We start from the raw sequence: 14510 nt of genomic DNA on the forward strand, positions 1-14510 counted from the left end.
TATTAATTTTGATTGGTTTAAAAGTCTTCTACAAATACCCAAAGTCACGGTGTTTTGATTAGTTTTAAAATTTTATTCTATAAATATCCTATTCATTATAAAACTATCCCAAAAATTGTTTTTAACCATATTATGTATATCTCTAATCATTTTAAATATAAAATAATTTTAAGTAATTATTAAAATTTTATTTCTAGATATTTTCTTCGAAAAGTCAAATTATAATTTTTTAATAATTTCAGATGTTACAAAAAATGACAAAAAAAGAGAAAACACTTTATCATATTTAAAGATATAAAATATTAAATAAGTTAAAAATAAATAAAAACCTTTACCATATAATAGGTGAAATTAAGATATTTTTATGAATAAATTTATTATTTTAAAATACTGTCAAACCACTGGAAAGTAAACAACAAACTGTTTTAAAAACCGCACCTTTAACACTGTTTACGATAGTTTATATTCTCGAAACCTTTATAGTGGTTCGTCGTAACCACTACCACGAAACTCTAAGCGAACCCTTATAATTTTACTGTGACAAACCCTTAAATCCGAGAGTTCCCTCACTAACGTCAATTGGAAGATGGCCAATTCCATTGGTGATGCGCAGAGTAACAGAGCAGCTGTGCAAGCCACAAACGACGACGCTTCTGCCAGTAAACTGTGTGTCTTCTTATTACTTTCGCACTCAGTTGTCCTTGTAGTTCTTGATTGTTTATTCTAAACCAGTTTGCATTTGCTAATTTTCTTTGTCGGCCATTTAATTTATACAAACATATTATGTTTTGTGAATGATTATATTGTTTTTGTTTCCCCTTATTATTTATTTGCGCGCTATATTTGGTGAATAATAGCAATGATTTACCGTATATTTTGAAGCTCTTGCGTCAAGAAGGGATACATGAAAGATGATTATATTCATTTATTTGTAAGAAGACCTGTGAAGAGATCTCCAATAATTAACCGTGGTATGATTTTGTTGCTGGAAAATTTATATGAGTTTACGACTAAGCTTTTAAATTATTTTGAAACTTAATTTCTTTGTTTTTGCTATCTTATGTGTTGAGGCTATTTTGCACGTTGGGCTGCATTTAGAAAGCTTCTTTATCAGTTTCTTGATTGTGAAAGAAACGTGAAGAAACAGATTTTATCACTTGGGGCTGGCTTTGATACAACATATTTTCAGTTACAGGTGAGGTTTTCTGTGAATTACAATTGAATTTATTGAGTTCTGGCTGTGAATGCCTTCTTTGCCTTTCACGAGGTTTATAGTTGGATTCCTGTGTCTTGTATTTTTTTGGGAAATTTTGCGTTAGTTCGTTTATACACTCATTTATATAACCTTACTTCTACAGCTTTAGTTGAAATAATTGTATTTTGCATTTGACAGGATGAAGGAAAAGCGCCCCATTTATATGTGGAGCTGGATTTCAAAGAGGTGTTTGTTGAATTTTTTATTACTATATTGGATATCGGGTTTGCAACTTGTTTGTTTTGTGTGCTATGGGAGAGTGTTGCATGCTGAGTGAGGTTAAGAGTTATATAATGTATGACTGAAACTCATGTCTACTCATGACGTGGACCAATGTCTACTTTCTGATCTATATTCATTAGAGCAAATATTAATAGTCTTATTGCAATCTACCGTGTTTATTGAGTTATATATATTAATAAGGAAGATTTTGTTAGGTAACTAGTAAAAAGGCAGCCCTTATTGAAACCTGCAGTCGGTTGAGGGACAAAGTTGGTGCAACGGCATCAATATCACAGGGTAAGCACTTTCAGTTCTCTGATGCTTTGACTGTAACAATTTTGAGTTATCAGAAATGTTATTTGAAGTATTTGCTTTGATTTTTCTTAAATATATATCAATGAAGGATGCATGGCTGTTATGATTTATCTTCTGCTGATAAATTTGTTGAAATCCTCCCTACCCTTTTTGATCATCTGTGACTTTGCAGAGAAAGGAGAAGTGCTTAGTGACCATTACAAGCTACTCCCTGTAGATTTGCGTGATATACAAAAGTTAGATGATGTCATAACTTTGGCTAATATGGATCTGAGGTAGGTGGACCGAGAGATTTTCTGTAATTAATTCAAATTTCATTATGGTGTTTTCCTCCTAGGATTTTAAATTTTAATCAATTGATTCCCTTTTAAGTTTATTTGTTTACTACTAATATTCTGTTGTAGTAATTGGAATATATTTTTAGGTGAGCATTAGGATGTTTTCTATATCTTTCCCATTATTGAATATGTCTTCATTTCCCCAAGGGAATCAACTTAATCTCTGTAGTTATTGGGGTTCTATCTTATTTGATTTAGAGTGAGAAGTAAAAGGCTTTGGATTTATCCTAATACCATTGTTTAACCCATTTGATTTGCCAAGACTTGACAATTGCACATTTATCAAATTATTTTTATTCTACTTTGTCACTTTTTTTTTCTTTTTCTTTTTAGCATTTCTTATATGGATCCTAGTTTTCTGCCTTAATCTTGAAAGAGTGATTAAATTGCTTCATTCTGATGTTATATCAGCCTGCCGACATTTATAATTGCAGAATGCGTTTTAATATACTTGGATCCTGATCCAAGCCGTGCTATTGTTGGTTGGGCTGCAAAAACTTTTTCAACAGCAGTGTTTTTCTTATATGAGCAGGTTATATGCCTTTTCAAAGTGGAAGTTAATTTTTGTAGTTTCATCTTCTCTATTAGTGTCCTTTTTTATTTTTCTTCCCTTATAATTTATGATATTTTTAGGTTCAATTTATCTTATAGTATCACTATGAGTGTAACATGTTTTGCTGTAATTTTTCAACAGATCCTCCCAGATGATGCTTTTGGGCAGCAAATGATCAGAAATTTGGCGGTATTGTTTTCTTTTAGTCGATAAGTAGGCATAATGGCTTGAGTGAATTTTCAAGTATGATCAATGGTGATTTATACATTTTGGGTTTGCATAGCTGTTCATGTGGCACAGTCCTAATACTTTTATATGAGTATAGAGGCATTCTCCTAAGTTTGAAACTTTAGATGCGATTCTAAAGGGCCATGAGTATTCGCTGATAAATGTAGTTAACTAGTTATAGTCAACATGCCTCTTAAACAATTTAAGCTAATGTGTAAGTCCAATGAAGTTGGTTTTGAAAACTAATAAAAAGCATGTGCTAGTATCTGGAGAATTCCTCTACCCTCTACCAAATATAAGGTGTGTCTTATTGCTCTGGAATTGTCTAATTTATTGCTTGCATAGCAAAGCAGATGTCTGCTCACTGCTATCCTGATTTATGTTTCAACTTTTTTATAAAACTTGTTCCAGAAAGTTCTGATAGGGGTATAATATCTCTTATTCCTTTTGTTTCAGAGTCGTGGTTGTGCACTTCTTGGAATTTTTGCTACACCAACATTACTTGCAAAAGAGAAACTATTTACTGATCAGGGATGGCAGGTATCTCGTGTTTAAATGTTATTTCTTTTCAATTGCCGTTCTTCTTTTTCTCTTAACACAAAAAGAATATGTGTGCAATGTAGATGAATGATACTTCACTCATTTTTAAGGGAACAGCCACTCATTGATGATAGGGGTAGTCATCTAGGCAAGAGAAATAGAAAATATATACAAGTAAGGCTTGTTGATGTTGGTACACATCTGATACCTGCCTTAAAAAAACTGTGGGTTGAAAATTATATCTATGGGAAAATTATAAATGCTATACAGGGAATGCAAGTAGGTAGACAGATATTTAGGTTTTCTATTGATTATCTTACTTGAGTTTTTGAAAGAACCCCTTGAATGGTTGGATCTTTCATCAACTTCTGTAACTGCTAGAACAGAGAACTTCCAATTTGCGTAATATAAGACATTATCAATGGCAACAGTTTTTGATGTTGATGCTTAATAAAAATCAAACTTTTCATTGTTGATTTCTTATTTCATGTCCATGTAGTATGTACTTTTTTTGATATAATTCTATTTGAGGTATTAGAAAGCTGTTGCCTGGGACATGCTGAGAGTTTATAGCAATTTTATTGACGCTCAAGAGAGACGCAGGTATGCTCTCCATGTAACTTAAAAAATCTTTGCACCAATATGATTCCATAAGTTTGATATGCTTAATGAGCATTAGGCATTAATAATTGATTATTTTGCGATACTATCTGGTATTGTAGCTAAATTCTTTTTTTTTTTTTGTTTTCTTTGTACATAAATTTTATGAAACTTTGTCCTTACATGTTTATATGCTTAAAATATGTGCTATTTTCTTGTTTACTTTCTGTATATATTTTAACATGTTCAATTGAATTTTTAGTTCCTACTTATTTTTTGGGTGTATAAAATGATCATTGCAAATTTGGATTTAAGAGTGATTTAGCTTTAATCTTTTTTCAATTTTTTTGGACCAGAAACAAATGCATGATTGTTATCTTCTTAGTAATTTTGTATATTTGTTTTGAATTCTGATTTTGTGTTTTCTGATTTATTTGATTAAATAAAAAGTTTGGTTGCCTAATTGAATCTCAAATAATATCATTCTTGGTTCTGCATATCATTGTAATCTGTCTATTGAACTACTGCGGTTTCAAGCTGGTAAAATCAGTTTTGAAAGTTAACCGCAAGGATGATCTGATTAAGGAAGACACTCTTGTGCAAGCATACGCTTAATACTTTGTGCTTGCTAGTCAGTTACTAATTGTGGAATGGTATTTACACATTGTTCTGGGTTTAGCAATATGGGTGCCAGAGTTAGATCATGTATATCTTTTGGATCAGTATATAATTTTATGCTTAGATGTTTTTTTTGACTGCTTGAATAATTTTAAATGAGAACTTCAAAATTTCTTGGCCTTTTTTATTATTTTTTTTTTTTTTGGGGGCGGGGACGGGGGGCGGGGATGGGAGTTGTATGTGTGTGTACCACTGCTGCTTTTCAAGATTCTGTCTTTATTGGAAAGGAAAATCCATGGGCTGTGTCTTTAGGAAGTCTTCTTTTTATGATTCTACTGAATTATTTATAGGATAAAAAGGGTAGTACTTTCCCTCTTTGCTCTTTTTCTATATGCTTTTTGTTGGGAAGCTTACCAATTTTTCTGAAATATTCTCGGGATGATTCTCATCTGTGACTTCTGGTTTTTAGGATTGAACGGCTAGAATTGTTTGATGAATTTGAAGAGTGGCACATGATGCAGGCAAGTAAATCTCTCATTCCTGTTTTGAAACTCAACCAACGTTGCTCTTAGTTAATAACATGATCTGATTTCATCATTTGTGGGCCTGCACCAAATGAGTTACCTAAATGTCCTGCTTGGAACTTGGGAGGCTGTCTCACTGCTCATGTGGACTATGGAGTAGTGGTTGCATTTCCATGCAAGCTCTCTCAAGTTACTAGACTTATTGTCATTTTACCTTATTTTTTATAAATAATATCTGTTATTAACTATTTTCCAAACTGCTGATTTTCAGGAGCATTACTGTGTTGCTTATGCAATCAATGATGCCATGGTAAGTCCATTGTCCTTAATTTTTTTCTTTTCTCTCCTTACGATTATAGACTAGAGCCGGAAATAAATATTATTCATTTTTTGTAGTTTAACTTTTTTCTTATCATAAAATACAATTTTTGAGTACTGTTTGAAGGAATCTAAACAATCTCCCCTGCAGCAGACACCATTTCTTTTGTCTGACCCACTTGTAAAAACTCTTTAGCTTTAATTTTAGCTATTCTATTTAGTGAGATTAGTACTAGAGTTAACTTCTCATCTGAGAGAAAGTACACTGAAGATCTAATAAATGAATTTATTGAAGCTTTGCATATTTGGTTCTCATCATGGGTATTCTACTCTGATGATGACACAGTGAGACATTATTTTGCTGGATAATCATAAAGTTTGCTTGACACCAGAAGGATCATGGTTTGACACTCACATTTTGTTGCATTCTTTCACGATTCAGGGGTTGCTTGGGAATTTTGGTTTTCCCAATGACGAAGTCCTTGTTCTCAACTCCCCATCAGCAGCATCGACATGAAAGCCTGAGGCAACTCTACACCAGAACTGTACTGCCAAGTCTTGTTAAACATTTAATAGTAGAGAAGCTCGTATGACTGACACAGGCCAGTTTATCGGGCAGGGGCTTGTCAGGTAAAAAAGGGTCACCCCAGCTAGTAGTTAGTCTTTAACTGAAAGTCTCCCAAAGGATTGATGACTTGTGTCGATGCGTCTCAGTTTATTGTTTGTTTGACTCCAGAGAACAACAGATCCTTTTTTTTTTTCTGCTAGCTGTTTGGCAAAGAAAACGTGGTGGGACCCCCACAGCACCTAAAGTGTGTCATTCCTTAGCTTTGTGGGGTCTCTGTCATGTGGAAATATATGTACATGGTTGGTTGCTTTTTAATGAATTCTCTCTATTTTCTTTAATCTTATCCCTTTGTTTGCCTTTGGGTTTCTATTTTTTTCCATTACCAAAATGCCATTACGAGGGTAGATTGCAAAATCACTGACATATTATTGTACCATCTAAGAATGAATTTTCTTTAGATGTTTTTGGCCAAAGTTTAGCTGAGAGATTAATTTATAGTATTGTTTGAAAGAAATTGGTACTTCAGGTTATGCATCAGTGTTAAGAGGATTTCAGGCAGGGGAAAATAGCTAAATTTATTGTTTGTTTCTTTAGAAAATAGTATATCTTAGACTCAATACTAGCTGAAGAACGGGGCTGTTTATTATGTCAAATTTTTTTTTTTTTTTTGGTTGGATGAGTACACCTACACTAGTTTGCAGATATTTTGACTAAGAAACGAGTATGTCAGTGAAATGAAAACTTTGTTTTGATTGTTGACTGATGATGAACATCTATAAGAGCTCTTCTATTTTATTTGCAGGATCGAAAGCTAGACTAACACAAACTCTGTGAGCATGCTATTTAAGTTTATATATTTATTTTATTTAAAATGATTCATGATCCTTCTAACCTATTACCTAAATATATGTTTTAATACACATATTGGGATTTTAATTTTAATTTATGTTTTCATTTAGAAAAATGTACTTGTGGTTGGGTTGGGATCAAGTTATCGGACCCACCTTGTTTGCCTTTATAGAAGAAAACAGTTCCATCATTTTCTATGGATTGCCGCCTACTATTATTCTTTTCTTTCTACTTTTTAAGCGCCTTCCTGGATGCTTATAACGACCATAGATAGCTAGGGCAAAAATAATTTATTACTGCAGCTTTAGCCATTTTCTTCATTATTTACAGTTGGGCTCTGCTGCTTCAATTTTTAATTTTATTTATTTTTAAATATAATCTGTCAAATCTTAGAAGGATTTTCCGTATTTCGAGTTGGTTACATAACGCATCTTTGTCGCAGTGTTGCTTTCTCTTTGGGGCAAACAGTAGTACTATTTGCCATTGTTTATCTGTTGTGTAGCTTTAAGTTTCCAAGTCTAGGCACTGAGAGGCTGTAGCTAAATTTCTAGTAATCTTTGTCTGTGGAATTTGTGCATCCCCTTCGTGAGATTTGTTTTCTTGAAGTACTAAAATGTCAGGGATTCATTTAAATTAGAAATCATATCTTATAAAAATAATTAGGATCTAAATTATGGTTGGACAGTCCAGATCTGGGCATCATTGACATTATAGTAAACTATATTGTGGATATATTATTCATATAAAACTTTCATGTTCATGGTTGTATTAAAATCTCTTTCCTTATTGAGGTCGCCTTTTCTAATAAGAACTATTATAAGATTAGCTTGAACAGACAAAGGGTACTTTATAGTTTATATTTAAGAATAGGTTAGCTTTTATTTAGTTTCTTTTAAAATTTGGGGTTCGATGGAGGATACAATTTGGTTAATTTAAAATTTGTACTTTGATAAGTAGAGATAAAGGTAAAAGAATATCTTGATATGAACACAAATGTAGCTGGTGAGGAATCAGATACCAAATGAACATAATGAGAAAACCGTAAGCAGTAGGTTTCATTCACATCGTTAAATTTTCTGTGANATAAGAACTATTATAAGATTAGCTTGAACAGACAAAGGGTACTTTATAGTTTATATTTAAGAATAGGTTAGCTTTTATTTAGTTTCTTTTAAAATTTGGGGTTCGATGGAGGATACAATTTGGTTAATTTAAAATTTGTATTTTGATAAGTAGAGATAAAGGTAAAAGAATATCTTGATATGAACACAAATGTAGCTGGTGAGGAATCAGATACCAAATGAACATAATGAGAAAACCGTAAGCAGTAGGTTTCATTCACATCGTTAAATTTTCTGTGAATTTACGCGGCAAAAAAAGTTAAAAGCTAAAGCTTTTAAGGAAAATTGAAAATAAAAAGATGAGAAAAGAGATGGGCATGTGGAATAGATGCCTTGGTGGCTGGGTCCAGTGAGACCATGGAATAGAAAGTGAAGGAGAAAGAGACCCTTTCACCGTTTTCAATCTTTGCCTTTCACTTGCCTTTACGCTTGTTGAAAAGTATCCACTTATTGTGGAATATCTATGCTCTTCGATCTTTCCATGATGCCATTGCTTTGTGCCCGTTATGGCTTAAAACTTATTTTTAAACCAAAGACAAGAAATCAATTCTAGCAAAAGAAATTGACGGTATGGTTACTTCACAAAATCATTTGCCCGGTGCTTAGCCGCTCACAAAATTGAAGAGTGTAGTAGATTAAACAACTTGAAAAACGGAGCAATAATTCCGTAATGTCCTACAATAAGAAGAAAACAAAAGGCAACAGTGTCCCTGCTTAGGGCCTTAGACTTAAAATCAACAACTGGGTCCGCAAAAGTTTGTTGAAAAACCCACGGTACCTTGCAAATTCTATGCCAGCAAAACACAAACAAAACAAAAAGCAGCCTTCCTATTATTTAATTCAAACGTTAATCAAATATTAAATTACCCATTAAACAACCACCAAGTGCCTGCTGTGCCTCAGTGAACTCTGTTTCTGATAAAAATAAATGGAAAAATGAAAAATTATATATAATATAAAAATTAAAAAGTAGCACATTCCAAAATTGGTCCAACTATAACCTCAGTGTCTCTCTCTCGCTCTCACTCTCTCAAAACACACAGCTCAAATCAGGCGCCACCGTCACCGCTGGACCTCTTTACTTTCTCCAATGGGTTGTACGGCATCAAAACTGGACAACGAGGACACTGTTAGGCGGTGCAAGGATCGCCGTCGTTTGATGAAGGAAGCCGTCTATGCTCGCCACCACTTAGCGGCGGCTCACGCCGACTACTGCCGCTCACTCCGCCTCACAGGCACCGCTCTCTGTACTTTCGCAGCTGGAGAGCATCTCTCCGTTTCTGACCAAACCCCAGCCGTTTTTATCCAGCCTCCAAATCCTTCAACTCCAACACCGCCACCAACCAATCACGTACCTCCACGCGTGATACCATCTCCTAGTCCCAAACTCCACCCACCTCTCTCAGTATGTTCCTTCCCCTTCTCCTCCTCCTCTCCTCCTGTAACAAACACAAAGCTCCAACATTGTTACTGCTTCTACCAAACGACGCCGTAAACCGACACCAAAAATCCCTCACATTTTATCAGAATCGAGTCTTGCTTCGTCTCCCGGAGTCAGATGTCTATAATTTCTACCTACTGTTATCAAGCCAACTCCACCTACTCGACCACACCTTCACAAACTCCTCTGTTTGGAATTGGGAAAATTCTACCTCCTTCTCCCCCGGCTCTGATTTTTTCAACCGTAAAGCACATGAAAATTCACACCCAACCACAAAACCATCACCATCTAGACAGCGACGAGATTCCGAAACTGAAACCGAAAACGAAACCGAGAGATCGGAATACGACTTCTTCCAACCTCCTAGGAGAGCCCTTTCCGAAATAGTAATATTGGCAACAAAACTAGTAGTATTGTTGATGAGGAGCTGAGAGAGAGGAAGTTCATTGCAGTGAGTGGGGGGATCATTACAGTACTACCAGTTCATCGGATGAAGGGGAGACATGGATAAAGAATCAAGATCCGAGATGGGAAGCCGCTCGAATTTCGGAAGTTCGGTGAAGCAACACCCCATTTATGCCGATAAATCGGAGGATGCGGCTCCTCTTCAGCGAGTTACGGGGTAGGAGGATCTCGGATATGAAGATGGTGGTCAGACATAAGGATTTGAAAGAGATTGTCGAAGCTCTTAAAGAGAATTTCGAGAAGGCGGCTGCAGCTGGAGACAAGCTTTCCGATATCTTAGAAATCGGCAGGTCAGCTTGATCGCAGTTTTAGGCAATTGAAGAGTAAGTTACTAACAATATATTAAATTATTTTATAACTTTCAAATTTTAAATATTATTATTGTTCTTTTGGTTCAGAGACGGTGTATCATTCTAGCAGTGTGTTGAGCAGCCTAAGCTCGAGCTGGACCTCAAACCGCGTTGGCTGTCAAGTACCGGCTTGACACTCTTTCACTCAACGAACCGGGTGGTCCAAAGAGCTTGCTCCACCCTTGACCGGCTCTTGGCTTGGGGGAAAAGCTTTACGAAGAAGTAAGGTTCGATTCTTTTTGAGTTATTTTTATTATTTTTAACTTTAGTTTTTTTTTTTTTTTTTTTGTTTGAGACAAAAGTAAAGGAGATGACTAGGATGTCCAAGAGTGGTGATATAGCGTAAGTCCACCGCAGTGTTTGACGGGGGTTACTAATTAAATAATTTACCAACCGTACCAGTTTGTGAGTTGACCAAAATGCCCCTGCAAGTTGGTGGGAACTTTAACCCCACATAATCTCCCTTCTGTGGGAGTGTATCAATCTCGAAGTGTTGTCGTTTAGCATCTTTTTGATATAATTATCCTCTTATTTCCTTTGATAATTCTATCAACTTGAACTGTTGTCTTCTTCTTCAAACCTTTTTGGGCTTGATGGCAGAAAAATTATTGCTACTTAGGACCTTTTTTTTTTTTACCCTTAAAATAATAATAAATTCTGTGAAGAAAACTTTTCATGGATTTGTTTGTTAGTTTTATGGCATTTTTTTATTTATGTTAATTATTAATTGAATTATAGGCTAGAGAAGGTGTGAAGATTGAGCATGAAAAGAAGCTGTCATCTCTACAAAGTAAAGAGTATAAGGGGGAGGATGAAACCAAGATAGACAAGACTAAGGCTTCTATTAATAGGCTGCAATCACTAATTATTGTTACATCTCAAGCTGTCAATACCACCTCATCTGCCATCATTGGTCTTAGAGACAGTGATCTTGTTCCAGAGCTTGTTGATCTTTGCCATGGGTAAGCTTTCTTTTCCCCACTACATTCTTAATTTTCTTTGATTGCTTCTAGTTTTTCTACTTTAATAATTATTTCAATTAGTTCAAACACATATGTGCTCATATTAGATTGACCTGAGTTTTATATTGTAGAACTGAGTCTTAATTTGGTACACACCATTCCCTATGGAAAACTTGACAGTTTGGATCTCTTGCGGTGGCGTTTTGCTTGGTTGGTGAATCATTAAGAGACACATGCTGTTTTATAATCATCTGCTTCAGTTTCTCTATTCGAAATCTCGTTGTCCTGGACTGTGCAATTTCTATCGACCTCTTAACATTAACTAGTGGCCCCATTACTGCACCATGCCACAGGTTTTTTTTCCTTTGATCTCCAGACAATTTTGTAGGCGAAGGGAAATTTATGAGTGGAGTGTTAGGTACTTTAGATTAATTGATATGGCCCGCCACCATTGTCTATTTTCTTAGACTAATAAACATGCAATGTCCCACCCTACTCCTTCCCCCTCCTCTCAACCGTCAGCACCTCACCCACCCACGCTCTAAATAAAAGAAAAATGATTAATGGATGGTTACTGAATATGGCAATCTATTATTGAATCATTCTTCAAAACCAAGTTATGCTCCTTTTTTTTTCTTCTCTATGCTACCCTAAATTACTAAGTAGTCTTTGACTGCTAAGCTATACGCTTTAGATTCTGGAATCTACAACTTTTACACTTGCTGTTCTTGCCATTAATAACCATATTGTTAGCTCATTGGCTACAACTATTTGGTTTCAAGAAACCAAACTTATTGGTGCAGAAGCCTTGAAAGCTTAAACTATACCTAGAAGTAGCTTTGCTGCACACGCACATGAAAATAAATATATACACACAGGAAACAAAAGACTTGACAATCACAAGTTGGGCTCAAGTGACTTCTCAAGCAAGCATTAATCATGATATTTTAGATTCCGGTCTTTGTTATCAAAATAGTGAATTGATTGATCTTCTCATCAATTTCCATTTTAAATCACATATTTTAATATATGAAATGTTGGATGCAGGTTCATGTATATGTGGAGGTCAATGCATCAGTACCATGAAATTCAAAAGGACATTGTGCAGCAAGTCCGTGGTCTTGTGAACCGAGCAAACCAGGGTGACTCAACTTCTGAATTGCACCGACAAGCAACTCGCGACCTTGAGTCAGCTGTCTCTGCATGGCACTCTAGTTTCTGTCACCTAATAAAATTCCAGCGTGATTTTATCCAGTCCCTCCATGGCTGGTTCAAGCTTACTCTTCTTCCTGTCAGCAATGACAACATGAGTATCAACAGGGAACCCTCTGAGGTGTATGCATTTTGTGATGAGTGGAAGCTTGCCCTTGACCGTGTCCCTGACACAGTTGCTTCTGAAGCCATCAAGAGCTTTATCAATGTGATTCATGTGATATCCATAAAACAAACGGAAGAGCTGAAGATTAAAAAGCGAACAGAATCTACCTCAAAGGATCTTGAGAAGAAGGCTTCATCTCTTCGAAACATAGAAAGGAAGTACTACCACTCATACTCTATGGTTGGTATTGGACTTCCTGATACCGGATCTGATAATGGGCAGGTTTTAGATGCTCGGGACCCGCTCGCTGAGAAAAAATCAGAGCTTGCTGCATGCCAAAGACGGGTGGAAGATGAGATGCTTAAACATTCAAAGGCGGTAGAGGTGACAAGAGCAATGACACTGAACAATCTTCAGACAGGCTTACCAGGGGTTTTTCAAGCATTAACCAGTTTCTCTTCCTTGTTTACTGAAGCTCTCGAATCGGTTTGCACCCGTTCCTATGCTATCAAATAATTATTTTAACTTAATTTTTCCGCTTCAATTTTTGAGTTAAGTTTCAAATTCGTAAAAGACCGATTTTTTTACCTGTAGGCTCCTATAATTATTATTATTATTTTTTTTTTTTTGAGGGGTTTTCTTTTTTGGCCTTTGGGGAGAAGCGGGCAGAAGAAGGTTTTGATTTGTAAATATGTGGAATTTTTTTTCTTGTTCTTTTATGGTTTTATTATGCCAAGCAAAGGGGAGAAGAATGTCTTTGTACAGGAAATTGCTTCAAATTGTTGTATCAGAGATTAGCAATTTCAGCAAAAGAATAAAATATAAAGCTGGTTTCTCTCTTCCAAGATGCGTATTCTCTATGTAAAAGAGTTTGGTGAAGTGGCTTTAATTAATTTTTGAAGTAAAAGGTGTCAATTTTTCTTCCTGCCATTCATTATCAATCAACTGTTATAACACGGGGGATTAAGAATGATTCGGTGTTTGTGTAGGGACAAATTTCTCATCATTCATTATAATTACTCTCATCAGACAAAACGTATTAATTGAAACATTATAATTCCCATTCAAAGAAATTTTGACAATTGTGTTCAGCTATCCACCTACCCTTTGATGGCCTCTCCATCTAATTTTTTTGGTACTTAGTGTTCAGCTAGAGTATCCTTTTCGATGTTGGAATTCAGATTCCAGCTTTAATTAGACAGAAGCTCACCTGTTTAACTAGTATTTCTGCTTTTCTTAAATGTTTACCAACTGCAATCCAGTGACTATAAAATTAAGATTCCATTAGGTTTTTTTTCAGGCTTTTTATTATCCAGACAAAACACCAGCTACATCTTAGGATCGCTGCCACGCAATATTTTAAACTATAATTTGTTATCATTTTTTTAATTTTGGAACGACCAACTCAAGTTAAAAACTTAACCTCATTCTTATTGACCAAGATTATCCTTGGATTCATGAAAATTTAAAACTAAACAGGCCGGCTAGCTGAGGTAATATTGGTATTATTAAAATTATGAGGAGGTCAAAAAGACGAACTCATCCGTGGGTTGTTCAAGTGGCTAGAACAAATTAGAGATAGTATGGATAGGTGTATATTCTCAAGTTCGATTTTCCATTTGACATCTATGATTTAAGTAGGGGGTCGTGACGATAGGTTGTTATGTTAGTCACTTTCGAAGATTAGTTAAAGTATACGTAAGTTGACTCGGATACAAAAAACAAGATGATAAGACATAGAAATAAATGCATCTATTGCAAAACAATGTAAAGATGAAAAGCCATTGAATTGTTGGAGACTGGGGACCAATTCATTGGAAGAAATGAAATGAAATTTGTAAAAGCCTAGTAGTATGACTGTGACTGTGGTCCTCATTTCTCCCTTTAATGCGTAAGAGAGTACGAGAGCAACGTAAGAGGTTGTG

The 14510-nt window shown here is 35.2% G+C and overlaps 1 protein-coding gene, 1 long non-coding RNA gene and 1 pseudogene across 2 annotated transcripts; 2 read left to right on the forward strand and 1 right to left on the reverse strand.

Annotated features, from left to right (window-relative positions):
• The first annotated feature begins 473 nt into the window (after nt 1-473).
• On the forward strand, nt 474-6417 carry LOC116136017 (leucine carboxyl methyltransferase 1 homolog). Its single transcript, XM_031421738.1, has 13 exons — nt 474-666; nt 883-971; nt 1071-1195; nt 1394-1441; nt 1693-1774; nt 1965-2067; nt 2542-2662; nt 2825-2872; nt 3368-3451; nt 3990-4054; nt 5139-5190; nt 5465-5503; nt 5954-6417. Exons 1-13 carry the CDS (start codon nt 587-589, stop codon nt 6026-6028), a joined length of 1011 nt encoding a protein of 336 aa, XP_031277598.1. The 5' UTR covers nt 474-586; the 3' UTR covers nt 6029-6417.
• A 2442-nt stretch (nt 6418-8859) lies between these two features.
• Nucleotides 8860-9142, reverse strand: LOC116135994. The gene is made up of 2 exons (XR_004128964.1): nt 9051-9142; nt 8860-8964 (listed from the first exon to the last, which is right to left on the reverse strand). It is a non-coding gene; the product is annotated as an uncharacterized LOC116135994 (long non-coding RNA).
• On the forward strand, nt 9039-13430 carry LOC116135993 (annotated as a pseudogene).
• The last annotated feature ends 1080 nt before the right edge of the window (nt 13431-14510 follow it).

The sequence above is a fragment of the Pistacia vera genome, unplaced genomic scaffold (assembly GCF_008641045.1).
Source record: "Pistacia vera cultivar Batoury unplaced genomic scaffold, PisVer_v2 Contig306, whole genome shotgun sequence".
In the NCBI taxonomy this organism is placed as follows: Eukaryota; Viridiplantae; Streptophyta; class Magnoliopsida; order Sapindales; family Anacardiaceae; genus Pistacia; species Pistacia vera.

Bases quoted from the DNA above. Each gene is read 5' to 3' on its own strand.
- LOC116136017 (XM_031421738.1), top strand. From the start codon at position 587: ATGGCCAATTCCATTGGTGATGCGCAGAGTAACAGAGCAGCTGTGCAA. The intron at 1,442-1,692 runs GTGTTTGTTGAA...AGATTTTGTTAG, and splicing joins TGGAGCTGGATTTCAAAGAG to GTAACTAGTAAAAAGGCAGC. The intron at 5,504-5,953 runs GTAAGTCCATTG...TTCACGATTCAG, and splicing joins ATGCAATCAATGATGCCATG to GGGTTGCTTGGGAATTTTGG.